The following is a 17,549-nucleotide window of genomic DNA, read 5'->3' on the forward strand; positions in this document are numbered from 1 at the left end:
TCTGGGGAGAAACTGAGGTCTGTGTGGCAGCAGAGCGGAGCCCAGAGCTCAGTCCTCCGTCACCAGGCGTTATGGGGACTGTCTCATTTAACCCTAACCACATCCTGCGATGTGGCTCTGCTGGTCTCCCCATTGCACAGGTGGGCAAGACTGAGGCTTGGGAAAGGTTAGCGGGGACCTGTCCACCGTTACACTGCTGACAGTCTCTCTGCTCCCAGCCAAGCCCTACAGGAGATGCTCACCGCCAGCCCCAGCATACCCGGGGCCCGGGAACCCAATTCCCCCATGTAGCACCTGTGATGTCAACTATGCGTCACAGGGCAGCCAGGCTGCATCATCACAGTGCTGAGTGCCACAGGCTGTTAGGGGACCAGCCTCATCCTTGTCCTTAGGCGTGTGTGGATTTCGAAGCAGTGTCTTGGACATGGGTGGGTGCTTCTGGAAGCTGGGGGCACCCTGAAGGAACTGAGGGGCCTGGCTCTAGGGTTCCCAGTTAACAGAACCAGGACCTAGGAGAAACCCATTTAAAAACCACTGCCCTGGGCTCTTGGCTACGTGCCACAGGAACTGGGGAGGCCAAAGACCGCAACCAAGGCTGGCCACTCGGCTGTGGTCAGATGGTGCCCTGGGGAGCAAGTGCTCATAGGGAGTGTACTAGAGCTTACAAAGGAGCGAGCTTCTTCCGCGTTCTCTACTTTCAGGAGGGCCTGCTGCAGATCGGGAGGTCCTCACACATTACAATAAGGAAAGGGAAGCGTTTACCTGAGAACAAAGGAGCAGAAGGCTTAAGGAAGGAGGGGGAGCGGACACGGGAAACACAGGGAGGAAGGAGGGTCTGTGCTGTGATATTGTGAGGTTGCGACCAATGTTGCGAATCAAAGCGTGCATGAACTATTGGATGGAGAAGTGGTCTGCCCCGGAAACCTTCACCCAATCCACAAGAGGTGAAAACACAAAGCTTGTTAGCTGCCCACCAGAGACCACTATGGACCCCATGGGACATGGGCGCCCCACCCCTCAGGCCCAACAGTCCTTTCTAGGCTGCTATCTTTATGGAAACAGAGCCAGGGGGTGGGTTAGAACCACCACCCTTTCAGTTAGCAGACAGAGTGCTTGCTCACTCTGCCGTGGGGCTTCTTAGAGATCTCACTCAAAAAACAACTCACTGCCATTGAGTCCATTCTGACACAGGGCGACCTGACTGGACAGGGTAGAACTATAGGTTTTCCGAGGCTGTACCTCTTCCCAGGAGTAGAAAGCCTCTTCTTTCTCCCTCGAAGCAGCCGGTGGTTTTGAACTGCTGACCTTGTGGCTGACAGCCCCACGCATAACCCCGGCACCACAAGGGCTCCCATAGAGAGATTTAAGGTACTTTTAAACTAAAATCAGAATGTTTTCATAAAGTGACTTCATTAGAATGTCAAAAGAAATTTATTTCAGGGGAAGGTGGGTACAGTTGACTGTGGGCAAGACCCCGAGTTCCTCTCACCCTCCTTCTCCTTCCAGCAAAGCAAGAAGGTAAGTTATACCCATTTCAGAGAGGAGACTGAGGCTGGGGTAGGTCAGGCACTTGCTCCACCACAAGGACTCGCCCAGGGATACCTGGCCATGTCGAGAAGCCCTGGAGCATGATGGGTTAGGCTTCGGGCTGCTAACACATCAGTGGTCTACACTGACCACCACATACTCTGCAGGGAAAAGAGGAAGCTGCCTGTCCCTGTAGAGATTTCCATTTCCAGTCCCCGGAACCAGAGAGAGTCGCTAGCAGTCACAACAGCCTGGATGATAGTGAGTTTCAACTGTTTGGGGTTTTTTTTTGGGGGGGGAGGGGGGTTGGATTTTAGGGAGACATTTCTTGTCAATATGTGTAGGAGGATTGCAGCCAACATCACGAATCAAACTGTGTAGTGGCTATTAGATGGGGGACCAGTTTGCTCTGTCAATCCGCACCCTAGTCGCAATAAGGTTTTTGTTTTTAATGTGGGGAACGGGCCGCCATGGGCACTGAGTGGCTAGAGGCAAACACCTTACAGTGTGGGCAGCCCCCACACAGAGAATTATTTGTCCCGAAGTGCCCATAGAGCTGAGGGCGTGAGAGTCTGCTCTGCGGGTTGTTGGCCTTGGCTACACACGGGACCTTCTGGGGGAGCTTTCACCTATCCTGACGCCCAGGATGCACCCCGGCCAGCGAACATCAGACTCTAGGGTAGGTCCCTGGTATCGGGCCTTCCCTCACCTCCCCAAACTGGCAAGGTGTTTCCAGTGCGTGGTCAGGGTTGAGGAAGCACACTGCTGGCTCTGCTGCCATCTTGGGATCCTCAGGAAGTCTGGGATACAGAGAACATCATTCCCACTGTTCTCACCACCTCACAGGGAACCAAGTGTGCGCTTTGGCTCACCGGTTCTTTTGACTGAGGTGGGATGATTGACAGCATGGGACAGTCAAAGGGAAGGGGGAGGAGGTGTTGTCACTCTTCTCTGCTGAGGCCACAGCCAGGAATCCCGGCCCCACCCCACCCACCCCAAGTGCTTCCCAAAGCTTCTCTTAGAGGCTGTGGCCCAAAGAGCAAGGCTGCCGCCTACTGGAGGATAGACGGAACACCACATTTATTGAATGCTTGTTGGACGATGTTTTTACCTGAGCTTCACATCACAAACACCCCTGGAGGAAAAGTGCAGGCGAGGGCCTCAGCTCAGGCACCTGATGGAGCGGTTGGCTCACACCACCAGAGCTCCAGGATTCATCCGGGTTGGGGTGCTGGAGCTGCAACTAGGTTGGCTGACTCCACAGAAGGTCCCAGCCCGATTTCTTCAAACCCACAGCCAGACAGGAGCCCCTTGGGCTGGGCTGCCCACTGCCCTCTTCTTTCTTGGCATCCGGACAGCCCCTCTGTCTTTCAAGAAGGTCCAGAGAGGCCAAGCCCTCCGTGCTAGTCTGAGGTGGAAATGAACAAGCTTCATCTCCGTATCCAAGGTCCGCATCAAAATAGGAAACCCACTCTGCAGGTCTCCACGGCAAAAGTCCCCAGGTGCGCAACCTGGGTCTGGGCACACACTCACAGGCTTGGCACTGCCCGGCCCCTGCCCTCCAGCTCACCCACTCGAATTGGGCAGTCCAAGACAGCCCCGTTCTGGCCGCCTTTTTCTGAACCCAAAGACAGTCCGGGATGCCGAGCCCCTTGGGGCCCCAGGAGCATGGGTGAGGATTCTGGAGAGTCTTGGCCACGCCACCCCTTTCTACCTATGCAGGGAACTCCTTTCTCTGGCTGCAGATGGCGTGAAGGAGAATCCCTGCAGACAGACAGAAAGACAAAGGGGAGAGGGTAGGCTCATGCTCGGAGCTCTTGCGGTGGGCCTGCTGTGGCCCAGGTCCACCCCCATCACCTCCTCAGGAAGGACCGTGTGCCTCATTGTGCGCAAGAGCAAATGGACAACAGAAAGCCTACGTGACTTGTTTAGGAAAGGCGAGCCATTAAACAGGCTGGGAGGGAAGTTACACCTGTGCCATCAGAGACGCAGGAGACTCACCTGCAGCCACGGAGACATTCAAGGACTCGAGTCCAGCAGGCAGCTGCCGCCGAGGCAGAATGGTGAGGAGAAGCTGGCAGGAGGCCTGTACCTCCCGGGACAAGCCGGAGCCCTCGTTCCCTGCAGGGCCAGGGCACGAGGTTAGGGATGGCTTAGTCGGACAATTAGGTGTGCAAATGTATGCCTTAGCGCAGGTACCTACCTAGCACCAGGAGAGTGGGCTGCTCCCAGAGGAACTCCAAGCAGCTGGTGATAGGGATGTTAGGGGACTCTGGGATCTCGGGCCCAGGGCAGCCCACGGTGCCCGCCACAAGCCAGCCCTGCCGGGCTTTGGTCTGCAAGCAGGAGACGGAACGTTATTTGCTCTAGCTCAGCAAATCTTTATCAGAGCCCTGGCCCCGGAGAGCCCAGTCTGCTCCTTATATATTCATTCACTTACCCTGTCAACTCAATTCAATGACTACTAAGCACCCGGAATGGGCCAGGTTCAGGTCTAGGTACTGGAGATAAGGTGGTGCGTAAAACAGAATAAAAAGCCAGTGTCACGGAAGGGAGTTCTGGGAAGGGCTCGTGGGAGTGTGTGTGTATGCGGATGCACGCTGAAGTGGGAGTTTTCCCCCACCCCCACCCCCAGCTGCCAAACACAGGGCAATACTGCCATCGTGTGTGCAGCACGAGAAGTACAGCTGAAGTGAGGCGCAAGGTTGGGGTCTCTTATTTCTTATTTACAAAATCTTATTTGCTACTTTGGGAGGACGCCTTTCAAACTGGGTCAAGGAACGAGGCCTCTTCTCCACCAGCTCCCCAGGTTAAGAGATGGAGTGAGGGTCTTGGACTCCAGATACAGCTCCGTTTTGTGGTTTTACAAACTTCGAGATCACCCCCTTGCCAATGGGGTCTAAAAGGCCCTAGAACACGATACATAGCTACCTGCCCCTTCACCCTGCCCGCATCGGCTGGGGCTCATTACCTGCAGAAAGCCGGCCAGGTCATCGGCGGAGTACACATCCATCACCTCCACAGCCCCCGCGCTGGCCTTGCTGACTACTGGGGTGAGCGGGCAGCTGCAAAACGTCCCCACATCAGACAGGGCAACCCCAAGCCCAGTGCCCTCCCCACCCCCACCCCTAGGGGGGTTAAGGATGAGCGTTCCTTCGGGAGGCCAGACTGAGAAATGACCCGGGGGGTCAATGTGCTCAGGAACTCAGCCGCCCCTCCAAGCTGGGGGCACATGACGGGTACGGGGCGTCCGTGCCTGCTTCTGCTGCTAGTGATGACTTTATCCACGCCGAGGAAGTGGGCAGAGCGCAGCACGGCCCCGAGATTCCGGGGGTCCTGGAGCCCCTCGAGGACGAGCCACAGCTGCTGCGGGTCGTCGCCTGGACTTGCCTCCTGGGCCTCAGTCCAAGGCTGGGCACGCAGCGGGCTCACCTCCATGCACACGCCCTGGTGGACCTGGTGGTGGCACAGGGCGTCCAGCTTCCGCCGTAGAGGCCGCAACACTGGGATGCCCCGCGCCTCGGCCACCCGACGCAGCTCGGCCCGCTCCCCGTGCAGCCCAGCTCTGCCGGCCTGGAGCAGGAGCCGCGCCACGCGACGGCGGGCAGCCCGCAAGGCCAGGGAGCACGGAGACACGCCGAACAGGAGCTCCAGCGGCGGAGCCGAACGCCGGCTGGGAGCCAGGTCGTCGAACCGCAGGCGGCTTAGCTCCTCCCCGCCCGGGCGGGGACCAGCCTCCTGGGAGAAGCGGCTGACTGGGAGGCGAAGGGAGCAAGCTCTGACCGCGTCCCGGGCGAAAACGAGCAAAGCCATGGCGAGAGCTGCGCTGCGGCCCTGATGCCGCGGCCGCGTCCCGGCACAGTTACCACCGTCGGGTCCCGCTTCCAAGCACCCAATACAGGCCCGAAGGGCACCCTCACCACACCCACTCAGAAGCACACGCAGCCCCAGCCCCAAACCCGACTGCTCAATCGCGGCCGCCCACCTCCCCGCTCCCACGTGCACCGCTCCGCTTCCGGGTTCGCGCGGGCCCCGCCCCTCGTCCCGACTACACAGCGCGCATGCCCAGCCGCCAGGCTGTTCCCACAGCGCCCCCTGCAGGGCTGGATGAGCGGCGACCTTCAACGGGCGGCAGCCAAGGCCCAGGGAGTGTCACTTCACCCATGTCCAGCAAGCCCTGGGTCCTCCACCTGCGCTCCGCCAAGCTTCCTCCAATGGCAGGAGCTGTAGAGAGCTTCTGGGTCCTTAGCTGCGGGGATGGCATTCACGCAGAGGCTGACAAAGGGCACTTGAAAAACAACACTCAAAACCAAGCCCCCTGCCATCTAGTCCCTTTGACTAGGGAGACCCTGAAGGGCAGAGTAGACCCGACCTAGAGGGTTTCGGAAGCTGTCGATCTTTAGAGATCTTTCTCCCATGCAGCAGCTGGGGGCTTCACCTCGTTTTCTGTTAGCAGTCCAAAGTTTAAAGCACCCCGGGGGTCCCTAAGGACATTCTCGGGGGGGGGGGGGGGGGTGTTACCCTTCCAGCTCACCAGTCTGGTGCCCTCCCCCCCAGATGCAAACCAAACCCACCAGAACCACTGCTGTCAGGGTGATGCTGGCTCATAACTACTCCAGGGCAGAGTAGGGCATCTGTGTGAGCCCAGGTTGACTAGAGAAACAAATCCAGGGAGACTCGTGTGTGTATGAGCTATATTTGAAATAAAAAAGAAAGGGCTTTATATAGAGAAATTGTACATTAAGAAAATATCCCAGCCCTGTCCAGATCAAGTCCATAGTCGATATTAGCCTATATGTCCAATACCAATCTATAAAGTCCTCTTCAGATTCACGGAATGCACGCAATGGCACCGAGTGCAGGAAGATCACAGGCCAGTGGGTGGAAAGTCTTGTGGATTCAGCAGCAGTGTAAGCATCTCATCGCTGGCAAGGGATCTCCACATGGCTTCTCCAGCTCCAAGGCTCTGGCTACCACCAGCCTGTCTCCATGTATCTTGTCAACTGCAATGTCTCTCAGGGAGTGAGTCTGCGCCCTGCCTCAAGCGAGCTATTTATCTCTTTAGTGCCTCTAAATGAGGTCATCACTCTGCAAGCTGATTGACAGGCCAAACTCCAGCCCTTCACTCTTAATCCTCAAATTGGCAACAGAGTATGTAACTAGCACAGCATCCATGTCAGCACCAGTGCTGGGAGACTGGCCTCCAGATGCCCTCCCCATGCCTTGTCTGACCAGCCCCACCAGCCACCATGACTCCAGCAACAACTTCCTGTCCTGCAGCCACTCTTCTCAGAACTGACAGCTCTACTTCCGTCCTACCCTGCTGACCAACCAGCTGATGCCCTTGGCAGCTTCCCTTGCTCAGCAGTCAGCCCCCATCTCCCTCTGGCACCAGCTTCTGTGCAGTCCCCACAGCACTGCATGCTCTTTCGGCCTCCCGGGCATGTGCCACGTCCGTCTGCTATTCTGGCTGGGAAACCCCTGCCTACTTCAAGACCTGGCCCCAGCCCACTTGTGCTGTTCATGGTGGCAACCCAACCCGCAGGAGTGCTGCCCCACAGCCACCCACCTGCTCTCTCACCTGAGAGGTGTCCTGAGACACAATCACCCTGGAGAAGGTGGGAGAACTGAACACTGAAAATCACTCGAAAGCCAATGTAGGTTGCTTGAAATGTCTTTTAATTTTCATAGTGAAATGCACTGGGGAGCTGGGCCCTGGTGTTCTGAAGCCACTGTCTGAGGAATGGCCCCACCCAGGCTAAGAAGCCCAGATTGGGCTGGGGAAGGGGCGGGGAAGCTGGGAGTGGAGGGAAGGAAGCCTGGGGCCCAGGATGGCCATTGGGATGTCAGGTTACCCACCCCTGAGGGCAAGAATTGGGGAATAAGATTGGCCTCTTTCTGATCCCTGCTCCTTTCCCAGGCAAAATGGAAGCAGGTTACTGGGGAGAGCAGGCACAGGCCAAGGGTCCCAAGCAGGGGACTGGAGCATGTGAAGGGGCGAACCAAGTTCTCTTCTCTCCCAAGTTCACTTTTCACATTTGCGATGGCAACCATTTGGCAATATAAACCCCCCAGACACACATACCCACACATCTTTGCTAGCCCCTGGTGGAAATGAGGAAAGGAAGTACAATCCAGGGGTCCACAGAGGCAGGAGCCAAGCCATTGGGGGGGGGGGAGAGGAGCTCCCCACAGGACACTAAGTCACCTGCTCCGTGGGCCTCAAGTGGATGTCTCCGATCTGCAGAAGGCACAAGGCTTGAGGCACAAGCCAGGGCCCCACTCCCCCCGTCAGACCACCCTGCTCTCCCTCCTCTGGGGATGGCAGGGCTCCTCAGAGAGTCCAGGTCAGACTCACCTGGACGTGTGGGGGGCTGCTGAGGACGTAGAGGACAGCCTCGGCCACATCCTCCGGTTTGAGGCACTGAGACACCGGGGACAACGGTTGGGGACAGAATGGACTCAAGGTCCCTCCCGCCACCACGGCCCTCTCCAACATCCACATCCTCATGCTAGCCCCCCAGAACAGGCTGGCTAGAAGGGTGGGGGTCTAGAGACCAGGGGTACCTCTGCCTACACTGAGGCAGGAGTGGCTTTAGCCGGCCCAGAGGGAGGCCCCACCTTCATGTGTTCGTAGGTGGCAGCTGCCTTCTCAGGGTCCTTGTCATGCAGCTTGAAGGCGAACTGTGTCTCCACCACCCCTGGAGAGATGCACTGGGCAACAGAGAGGGCCGGCTTGAGAGCTGAGCTCTGCCCCCACCAGAAGCCGTCAGGACAAGGGGATGGAGGTCCCAGCTTCCTAGAGAAGGCCATCCAGTGTCCAGCACCCCCTCCTCCCTCCAAAGTCACCCTCCAATGATCACAGTGACCCCTGCCATACACAGAGGCTACGCTACATGAGGGCTAAGCGTTCTGCAAAGTGGTAGCCCCACTGTTCAAAGTCCCGTCATTCCCGTCTCACCAAGGAGGAGACTCAGGCTTGGAGAGCTTGAGTGACTGAGTGCCCAATGTCAAGGTTGTGGCCTTCCAGAAGGGAGATGGGCCCAGAGCGTGCGCTCCAGCCTCCTCGTGCCCCAGGCTCCTGTGATAGTCTGTCTTCCCTTTTCCTCACCCCTCCCCTGGGTTTCTCTCAGCTCACCACCTCCCACCTCAAAGTCGGGGTCCGGTTATCAGCTGGCTCCTGGGGAAGCAGAGTCTACGCCCAGCACACCCTGACCGTGGGCTTCCTGGGCAGTGTGGGAGGGGTCTGCTGCCCACCCCACCCCAGCCAGGGCTAGGCCAGGCCCTCACTGTCGCTCGGATGTGGGTGTGGGCCTCCCGAAGCTCATGCCGCAGTCCCTCTGTCAGGGCAGTGACAGCGTACTTGGTCGCACTGTAGAAATGGATCACAGGCTGGGGTTGCACCTGGTGGCCAGACATGCTGATGGAGAGAAGGGGAGGAGGGCGGAGGGAGGCCGCTGGAGGCTGGCCAGTCACATGGTCCACCCCACCCGATCAGATCACGAACTCACTGCCCATATGGTGACAGGAATGCCTTCTAAAGGGGACCTCGTCTCAGATTGACCATCTCCATGGCCCACTGGTCTAATTGGTTGAGCCGGCCAACTTCAGGGAGCCCTCCTCTTGACGTGGTCCTGCTTTCTGGTCTCACAGGATGGCCAGGCCCCTCCATCCCACCTGTGTGCCCACTGGCCTGGTTCTAGTGGGAGAAAACTAGGGCAGGGGAGGTAGCCACATCACCACCATCTGACTGGACGCCCCTGATGGCAGAGTGTGCAGTCCTTCTTTCTACCACAAGGGGGCTTCAGCCCCTGCCGGAGGACAGGTGAGCCCCAAGCTTCCGCAGCCAGGAGATGCATGTCCATTCCCGTTCGGGGGGGGGGCGGGGGGGGGCAAACATCATTCTTGTGCCCACCCTAACCCTGCTGTTTTCCCACGGAGGAAAGTAATTTCCAAGGAGGTCAGGTGCTGTACCCCCTCTGATTGCCTAGGGCAGAGCACCTAGCTGACCGCCCACTCTCACCAATTGATGTGAATGATGTGTCCGTCATCCACCTTCCGCTCCTTCATGGACTGGTAGGCTTCCCGTGTGCAGATGCTAAGGGCCAGCACATTCACCTGCGGGCCAGGGAGGGAATGGGGTGTCTGGGCAGGTGAGGGAGCCCTAGCACACCCTGGTATAGGCCGGGCACCTTGCCTGCCACTCAAATGACCCTCCCCCACCAGGTGAGGGAAAAGGCAGCTCTTCTTCCTAGGGGGGCTTGGCGCCACCCTGCATATCTGCAAAACATGGCGAAAACGCCTCACCCCAGTCATAGCCCACACGACCGCTGGCTGGCTGTCTCGTCTGCACACGGTAGCACCTCTGCGGAGAAAACTCCCTCCTCTCCCCGCTGGTTCCCTCTTTCCTGGGGGGCACCGGCCTGCCCCTGCCTTTTCCTAACCCCACCCACTGCTGTCCATTCAGAGCCACCTCTAAGGCGGAGTAGCACAGCCCCTGTGGGTTCGGAGACTAAATCTTTACAGTCTCCTCTTTCCCCTCAGAGTGGTGGGTGGGTTAACATGCGTGACCTTGCCCAAGGCGTCACCACCATGCCCAGGTCCTTTCCTCAAGTCTCAGATCCCTCCAGAATGGCTGACACATCTCCCTCAAGCACAGATGAGCTCTACCTCCCATATTGACCTACTCCTTCCTCCCCGCCCAGACGCCTGCCTTTCACCTGTCTGCCTTTCACCAGACCAGGCCAGAAGGAAGACTCGTTCAGAGAAAGAGCAGGGTCAGGGGAGCTCCCAAGGGCACAAGGACTCACGCTTTCCTGGGCCCTGCCCACCCCTCCTTCTGGCTCAGGCAGAGTGACCCCAAACTGCCAGCCTTCAGGGAACAGAGGCCTGAAGCCAGGTGTCTGCTGCCCCACCCTCGCAGCACCCGCCACCTGGAGGAGCAGCAGAGATAAGCCACTCAGCAGTTCCTCACTCCCTCCCTCCTCCGCCTGGGGACTCGGAAGGAGGGAAGCAGCTGAGAGATTAGATGTTCCTCTCTATCAGGGAGGCAGGGGCCCAGGCGCAGGGAACAGGGCGCCCAGGGTGTGAACTGCTCAGCCTTCCGGAGGGGAATGGCAGAGACGGCAGAGGGCAGCAGAAAGGCAGGGGCGGTGTTCTGGCCCTCAGCAATGTGTGTGTGGGGGGGTGTTCCTGGGGCAGAGGACTCAGCTCCAGGGCGCAGAGAGCAGGTGAAACAGTCCCAAGGCCAAATAGGTGGACCTCCTCGGTCTGAGGCCAGGGCTGGGGGACAAGGCGCTTCCTCGGAGCGCCCTCAGCATCAGATGGTGTCTCAGCTGACAGAGGCCTGAGGGATCTAAGGCAGTTCCCTCATCTAGCAGCTAGGCAAGGGAAGGCCCAGGCTCAGCAATACCCCGACCCCCACCTTCAGGTGAGGCGCACTCTCTGACTTTCCAGAAGGCCCTCTGTGGGCAAGGCCCGTGCTGGCTTCTGCTGCTGCTGCGTCCTGCCCAGGTCCCACGCCTGCTGTGGGTGGGTGCTAGCTCTGTCCCGTGGCCCCCAGGTCTCAGAGCAGAACTCGTCTTGGCTGTGACACTCTCCCACCACCACCCCCCCAACATAGGAGGAGCTTGCAGGCCTGCCTTCCTCTGAGCCACTGAGCAGACTCAAAGTGCCACGCATTCGGCTAGTAGCTGGCTGCAAACCATGTGTGCCATCCCAGCTCCCTGCCCACTTCGACGGCTACTTCGACAGCTAGCGCCTGTGGGAGACGAGCAGCTCGGACCTGCAGCTTTGGGCCTCTCCCCCTCCCATCCTCTGCCATCGCCCCTGAACAAGGCTTGCCCCTCTGAGAGCTGGCATTTGAGTGTTAACTGTGGGTGTTTGGTGGACACCCCAACGCTCATCCAGACTCCCCATTAATCATGAAGAAACCACAGCATCTGGCTACCATGGGCCCATGCTGGACTTGAGATGGTTTCGAAGGTTGGGGACTCTCCCTCTCGATGCACACCCCCACCCCCACTCCCCCAGCCCCAGCAACTAGCCTGGCCCCTGGGAACATTTGACTTTAAGACTACAGATATTGACAGTGTGGGTGTGTTCCTCCCAAGAAACAGTGCTACAACTGGAGAAAAGGAAGCAGGACGGCCTAGAACCTCTCCATCACCTCCCCTCTCATCTTGGTCCCTTCTCATCCCACAAGGCCATGTCCCCAAGCACAGTCAAGAACCAGTCCTCTCCACTACCAACTCTTCCTCCAACGAGAAGCCATCGCAGCCCAGACCTGAAGGACCACCCTGGGGGGCCCAGTGGAACCAAGGACAACCCCACGGAGCCCTTCGTCCGTCCACTCACCAGCCTGGCCCCACAGGAGGAAGCAGCCAGGGCAGCTCCACTAGAACCGGGCAGTTCCCGCTCCCTAGGAAGCCTATCCCCCCAGCAACCAGCTGGTTCAGCACCCCACCCCTGCTCCCAGCCACCCTTTCTGCCTGCCCCGCCCCCGCGCCCCACACCCAGCCTCCCGCCTCACATTGAACATGTCCTTCCAACCGCTGGTGCTGCCTGACAGCAGCGTGTCAGGCCGGGCCAGGCCCGCGTTGTTGATGCAGATGTCCACGCCGCCGTGCTGCGAGCGGATGGCCGAAAACATGGAGAGGATGTCCACCTCGTTGGCCAGGTTGCATCTGTAGGGGATCAAAGTCCCGGGGTAGCCTGCACTCTTACATTCGGCAGCCAGCTCCTATGAAACCCAATGGGGGTCTGACTGGGGTGAACTGTTCACCCCCACACCTCCCCACCCAGAGAGATGGAACCCCTCCCGTCAGTCTCTACTTAGTCCGCCACTCCAAGGAGGGTACAGAACCACAGATCCTTTACACGTGGCTTTTCTTGCCAGTCTTCGCTCCCACCAAATAGCTGAGTCTAACTCCCTGCCATCGAGTTGATGCCGACTCATGGCGACCCTGAAGGGCAGAATGGAACTGCTCCCGTGGGTTTCCCAGACTGCAACTGTTTACGGGAGTAGAAAGCCCTATCTCCCGAAATAACTGAGTGAAACCCAGCAAATGAAGTGCTTGTGGTCCGCAGAGGGGCTTGGCTCTAGTGCTTGCTAACAAGTCAAATAAAGGGTATAGCACTCCTGTGGGAATGAGTTTGCAAAGAGGATGTATGGAACCATAACAAGAGGATTAGTTCATTTTGCCATCCCGCTAGGCTTATAATGAGCTATCTCAGAGGCAGACAGGGAAACCCGACTACCACCAAGAGAGATGGGAGTGGGGGGCATCTTTTGGCCCTTGGCACCCTGTGCTGGGAACCTCCTAGACCCAGGAGATAGAGGGCTGTAACACCAGAGACAGCACCCAGTGGTGACACAAGGCAGCAGCAGAAGAGTGGTGTCATCACCAGGAGGCCAGCATGAGACAGCATAATGAGCTTTCAACCCATGGAGCCAGGTGGTTACAGTGGGCACGCTGCAGAGCAAAACGGGTGAGTACCTGCAGGTCGAGCGAGGTGCCTCTGAGCATTTGTTGGTGGAGCTAAAGAACTGGGGGACACTAGCCCAAGCAGGGCAGAGGCCAGGCTGACCTACGACGCCGGGGGCCAGGGAGAGGCCAGGGTACAGCTGAGAAGCTGTCTTAATTAAAGAATTGCATCTTGGGTTATTCCTCATCTAGAATTGCAGCACCTGTAATGGCCCTACGAAGCCCCGTAACTGTGAGTACAGTCTGTGTGTGCTTTGTAGCCACTGCAACAAATGGTCAAACCCACCAGTGAAGGAGAGAGTGTTATGGGAGGAGACCTGCTGTCAGAATTGCTTAAAAGGCTGGAAAGTGCGCCATCCCTCTGTCCACCTCCTCGTCTTGGGCTGTTGATGCTGATAAAGATTCTCCTCCCCTCTTGTATTAGAGGACTCCAGCCCCTCACCATTTTATAAGACAGGCTAGGGCTTCAAGAGGACTGAAGAAGGGGACCAGGGACCCTAGGCACAGTGTGAGATCTCGCCTGCGCAGTCTATAGATAGGTGAGAAGCACCTCTCTTCCACCAGAACCAGGGGTCACTGAGCTGGTTAAGCCAGAGCCTCGGGTCTCATCCCCCATCACCTCACCCAATCTCTCCTGGAAGGGCCCATCATCGCTGAGCCACCTGAAAGGAGCAGCACAGGCCTCCCCCCTCCCCCACCCCAGCACCAACTGCAGCCAGTTGGCTCTAGAGTTCTCACACATACCTCTCCCATCAAGCCCAATGGGTCCATTTCCCCTCTCCCTACAGCAAGGGTGGGAAATTTGGGACAGACTTTTTCGGTGGCCCCCAGAGCACCCCAGGGGAAACACCCCAGGGAAACACCAGACAGAGCAGAGCCAGGAAAGCGTGGACATGAGGGAGGTGGCATCCAGGAACAGGGAGAGAACAAGCTGTGTGGGCTTGGTGGCCAAAGGCTGGGCCTTGGAGCCTTGAGAAGGTTGCTGTGTCCCCGTGTATGTGTGAGGGGCGGGCCACCTTACAGGATGGTCAGCTGGGCCACCTGTCCTGGCCTGGAGCCCTTTCCTCCCTGTATGGCCAGCGGGGAATAAAGGGCTCGATCAAGACGGGCAAGAGAGCCTTTTCTGCTTTTAACTTTCTGAGCGAGCAAAAGGTATCATCCTGGAGGGCTCAGAGCCCCCCCACCCCCACCCCTCACCCAGTTTCACCTACTCGCTGCCACCTCAGGAGGAAGATAAAGGCCACGGAGCAGGCAGCTTTCAGGTCAATGGATCAACTGGAGTGCCTAGCCCGAAACTTCCCCCTAGCCCCCTGGGAAAGTCGGATGGAGGGGCCAAGGAGATCAACCTCACCCACCGTCCCCACCGCCTCCCTTGTCCACCTGGACCAACTCCCCGCCACCCTCAAAAGTGACCTGAAATCCTTTTCCCTCCCAACAGAGACACTCCGTAGTTTCTTGGGACTGAGTGATCAGCCTGGGAGTTCCTCTCTGGGGTTCATGGACCCCCTTTCCTCCTTGGGTTGGGGTGGAGAGTAGGAAGTGAAAGTAAGGGAGGCTTTAAGATGACGAAAACCAGTCCTCCAAGCTCTAGCCCGCTCCCCTGCACTCCAAAGCTGAGTCTGGGAACCGGAAGTCCTCAGAATAAGGGAGAGGGAGGGGCAAAGTGGGGCTAAGGTAGAGCCAGGTGACCTTGAGATTATCGGGAAAGCTATAAAGTGTACCTTTGGCCAGCAGCACAGGAGACTCCTTCCTGTATACCTTCTCCCTCCATCTCCACCCAAGGCCTCATGACCCTTTCCCTGCCTGGGGACTTTGAGCATTGGTGGAGATAAAGCCCTGCAGGTCAGCAGGATCTCACAGGGGCAAATCCCCCAGCGGGAGTGCCCCTTTCCTTCTCCCTGCTCGGATGGGGCCAAGTTCATGCCATCTTTCTTTGAGCTCTTGCTGCTCACAACCGTCCTGACTCCCAGCCCCATTCAAAAAGAAATCAGGAATTCCATCTGCACACTGCTCTGCCCCCCTGGGGTTCACATGCTTAAGGCCAAATTCCACTTCAGGCCCCACTGAGAAGAACAAAACCAAGCCCTATTACTGATTGGATTCTAACTCTACAGGGACAGAGAAGAACTGTTCTCTGGGGCTTCTGAGACTGTACTTCTTTACGGAAGCAGGCAGTCTCATCTTTCTCCCTCAGAGCAACTGGTGGGCTTGAACCTCTGATCTTGCAGTTAACAATCCAATAATCAGTTGAGGCACCAGAGCTCCTTAGCCCCACTTACCGCAGCGAAATCTGAAAAAGCTTTCCTATGAATATTCCATTCATGCCTTGTTTCTATATGGTGTGGCTTAACCCTTAGATGTGGGTGTCAGGGCTGAACTTTTTCAGAAAAACTCCACTACCACCCTGAAAAGACCCAAAAGCCACTGTCATCGAGTTGATTCCGACTCATGGCGACTTATTAAAATCATCAAAACCTCTGGCTACTGCTCTTCTGGGGGCCACCAGATTTTGCCTGATTTGATGGGTGAGGTCTAAGGAGGCCAGAGAGCAAGCTCGTCTCCTCCTCCTCCTCCTCCCTGGCTGCCTAGCTACTGCGGATCCCGGGCGGGCAGGGCGGGCAGGGGTCATAGAAAGATTCGACAGCACAGGTCGGGGGAAATAGCTCCTTAAAGACGACACCTAAAGGAGCAAAGGTTGGAGTCCTCCCCTCCTAGGCTTCCATCCCTCCTGCCCCAGAGCCCGCAAAGGGCCCTGGGGTGACAGGCTAGAAGGGGGCAGCACCACCGCCTGGTCCCAGGGATCACCCCACCCCCACCCAGAGCTCCCCCGCCCCCCTCCCCGGCAAAAACGACTCTCGGAGCGTCCCGGTTCCCGACCAGGCCTTACCTCGATGCTGCCCACAGTGCGGGCGCAGCCCACCACCTTCAGTCCCTGTTGGACCAGGGCCCGGGCCACTGCCGCTCCTATGCCCCCCGAGGCGCCCGTCACCAGGGCCAGCCGGTCCCGCCACCGCTCCATGCCGGCCCTGGCCATGGCACTAAGCCGCCCGCCCGCCTTGCTCGGTGAGCCAGGCACTGGGAGCGGGGAGCTCCGCCCGAAGTTCGAGGCCCCTGATGGCGCTTTTGTCACCGCGGCTCCTGGCCCCAACAGCCCGGCCGAGTCCAGGCTGCTGTTGGATCTGCCCCCATCACGGCCAGCCCCCGGCTGGGGCTCCACCCCGCGGCTGTCGGCGTCCAGCCACATCCCCCGACGGCCGCGAACGGCCACGCCCCTTCCGGCCCACGTGCCCGCCGAGCCACCCCCACCACCGGGAAACTGTACCCTAGGTGGTGATGGGGTGCCCCCCACCCGGGCTGGAGGCGATTAGAGACTATGCTGCTCGGCTTCCCCAGGAAGCTCTCCCCCATGGGTCACCGAGCTTCAGTAGGGGCTTGCTCTAGCCTGTCCTTCCTGCTCGGTGCCCCTCCCCAGTTCCGTACCCTTCAACGCAGTTTTCTACTCCCTTAGTTACCATCTCATAGACCCCCAAGGACACTTCCACCCAGTCTTATGGGGTCGCTAGGAGTCAGAAAGAAAACCAAAATCCGCCTAACAACGTCAGTGGGTAACATACTGCTAAATGGAGAAAAGACTGAAATTGTGAAGGATTTCATCTTGCTTGCATCCACAATCACTGCTCAGAGAAGCGGCAGTCAGAGATCCAAAGACGCATCGCACTGGGGAAGACCTTTTTAAGTGTTGACAAGCAAAGAGGTTCCTCTGAGGGCTGAGGAACCCAAGCCACAGTGTTTTCCACCAACTCACATTGCATGTGGAAGTCGGACACTGAATCAAAGAACCGATGCATTTGAATTACTGAGAGCACTGCACCACGGACTGCCACCGGAACAACGCTGTCTTGGGAGTACTGCCAGGACGCTTAGAGGCAAGGATGGCAAGGCTTCCTCGGCGTACTCTGTACTTTGGACACGTTGTCATCAAAGACCGGTCCCTAGAGACGGGCGTGTTTGGTAAAGAAGCAGTGCAGCGAAAGAGGGCTTAAGATGGATTGGCAGTGGGTGTATGGAATGGGCTCAGACATCTCTTGTGAGGATGGCACAGGACTGGACTGACTTATTACTGCACACAGACGCCGAGTTGGAAACGGACTGACACCTAACAGCATGGTCAGAATTGACTCATGGTAGAGGAAACATCCATAAGACGTGGGGCAGTGTTAGATGGGCTTCTAACCTCAAGGTCAGCCGCTCAAAACCACGGCTTTTCAGGTGAGAATGTCTACTTCGTTAGTCTGGCAAGCCTATAGGGGCAGTTCTATAGGGTCACTGTGGAGAAGCCCTGGTGGCCATGTGGGTTAGGTGTTGGTCTTCTAGCTGTCATGTCAGCAGTTCAAACCCATCAGCTGTTCCCCCGAGCGCTGTCTGTTCAACCATGACTTATGGTGAGTTTGGCTTCTTACTGGGGCTAAGGGGCAGCCTGCTGACTTGGCGGGTCAAACACGGGGCTGCTAACTGCACTATCAGTGGCTTAACCCC

The 17,549-nt window shown here is 57.9% G+C and overlaps 2 protein-coding genes across 2 annotated transcripts; both read right to left on the minus strand.

Moving 5' to 3' along the window:
- Positions 1 to 1,412: 1,412 nt before the first annotated feature.
- On the minus strand, positions 1,413 to 5,527 carry MRM1 (mitochondrial rRNA methyltransferase 1). Its single transcript, XM_075561455.1, has 5 exons — positions 4,784 to 5,527; positions 4,499 to 4,592; positions 3,731 to 3,863; positions 3,529 to 3,648; positions 1,413 to 3,291 (listed from the first exon to the last, which is right to left on the minus strand). The coding sequence occupies exons 1-5, from the start codon at positions 5,338 to 5,340 to the stop codon at positions 3,242 to 3,244; spliced, it is 954 nt and encodes a 317-aa protein (XP_075417570.1). The 5' UTR covers positions 5,341 to 5,527; the 3' UTR covers positions 1,413 to 3,241.
- A 1,639-nt stretch (positions 5,528 to 7,166) lies between these two features.
- DHRS11 (dehydrogenase/reductase 11) lies at positions 7,167 to 16,226 on the minus strand. Its single transcript, XM_075561456.1, has 7 exons — positions 15,901 to 16,226; positions 12,059 to 12,268; positions 9,551 to 9,645; positions 8,818 to 8,947; positions 8,149 to 8,241; positions 7,886 to 7,951; positions 7,167 to 7,768 (listed from the first exon to the last, which is right to left on the minus strand). The coding sequence occupies exons 1-7, from the start codon at positions 16,045 to 16,047 to the stop codon at positions 7,727 to 7,729; spliced, it is 783 nt and encodes a 260-aa protein (XP_075417571.1). The 5' UTR covers positions 16,048 to 16,226; the 3' UTR covers positions 7,167 to 7,726.
- Positions 16,227 to 17,549: the final 1,323 nt, after the last annotated feature.

This window comes from Tenrec ecaudatus, chromosome 10 (assembly GCF_050624435.1).
Source record: "Tenrec ecaudatus isolate mTenEca1 chromosome 10, mTenEca1.hap1, whole genome shotgun sequence".
NCBI lineage: Eukaryota > Metazoa > Chordata > Mammalia > Afrosoricida > Tenrecidae > Tenrec > Tenrec ecaudatus.

Bases quoted from the DNA above. Each gene is read 5' to 3' on its own strand.
- DHRS11 (XM_075561456.1), bottom strand. From the start codon at position 16,047: ATGGCCAGGGCCGGCATGGAGCGGTGGCGGGACCGGCTGGCCCTGGTG. The intron at 8,242-8,817 runs GTGAGGGCCTGG...TCTGTTGCCCAG, and splicing joins ACACCCACATCCGAGCGACA to TGCATCTCTCCAGGGGTGGT. The intron at 7,769-7,885 runs GTGAGTCTGACC...TGCCTTCTGCAG, and splicing joins GCAGCCCCCCACACGTCCAG to ATCGGAGACATCCACTTGAG.
- MRM1 (XM_075561455.1), bottom strand. From the start codon at position 5,340: ATGGCTTTGCTCGTTTTCGCCCGGGACGCGGTCAGAGCTTGCTCCCTT. The intron at 4,593-4,783 runs GCACGGACGCCC...GACGTTTTGCAG, and splicing joins ATCACTAGCAGCAGAAGCAG to CTGCCCGCTCACCCCAGTAG. The intron at 3,649-3,730 runs GTAGGTACCTGC...CTGGCCCTGCAG, and splicing joins GCCCACTCTCCTGGTGCTAG to GGAACGAGGGCTCCGGCTTG.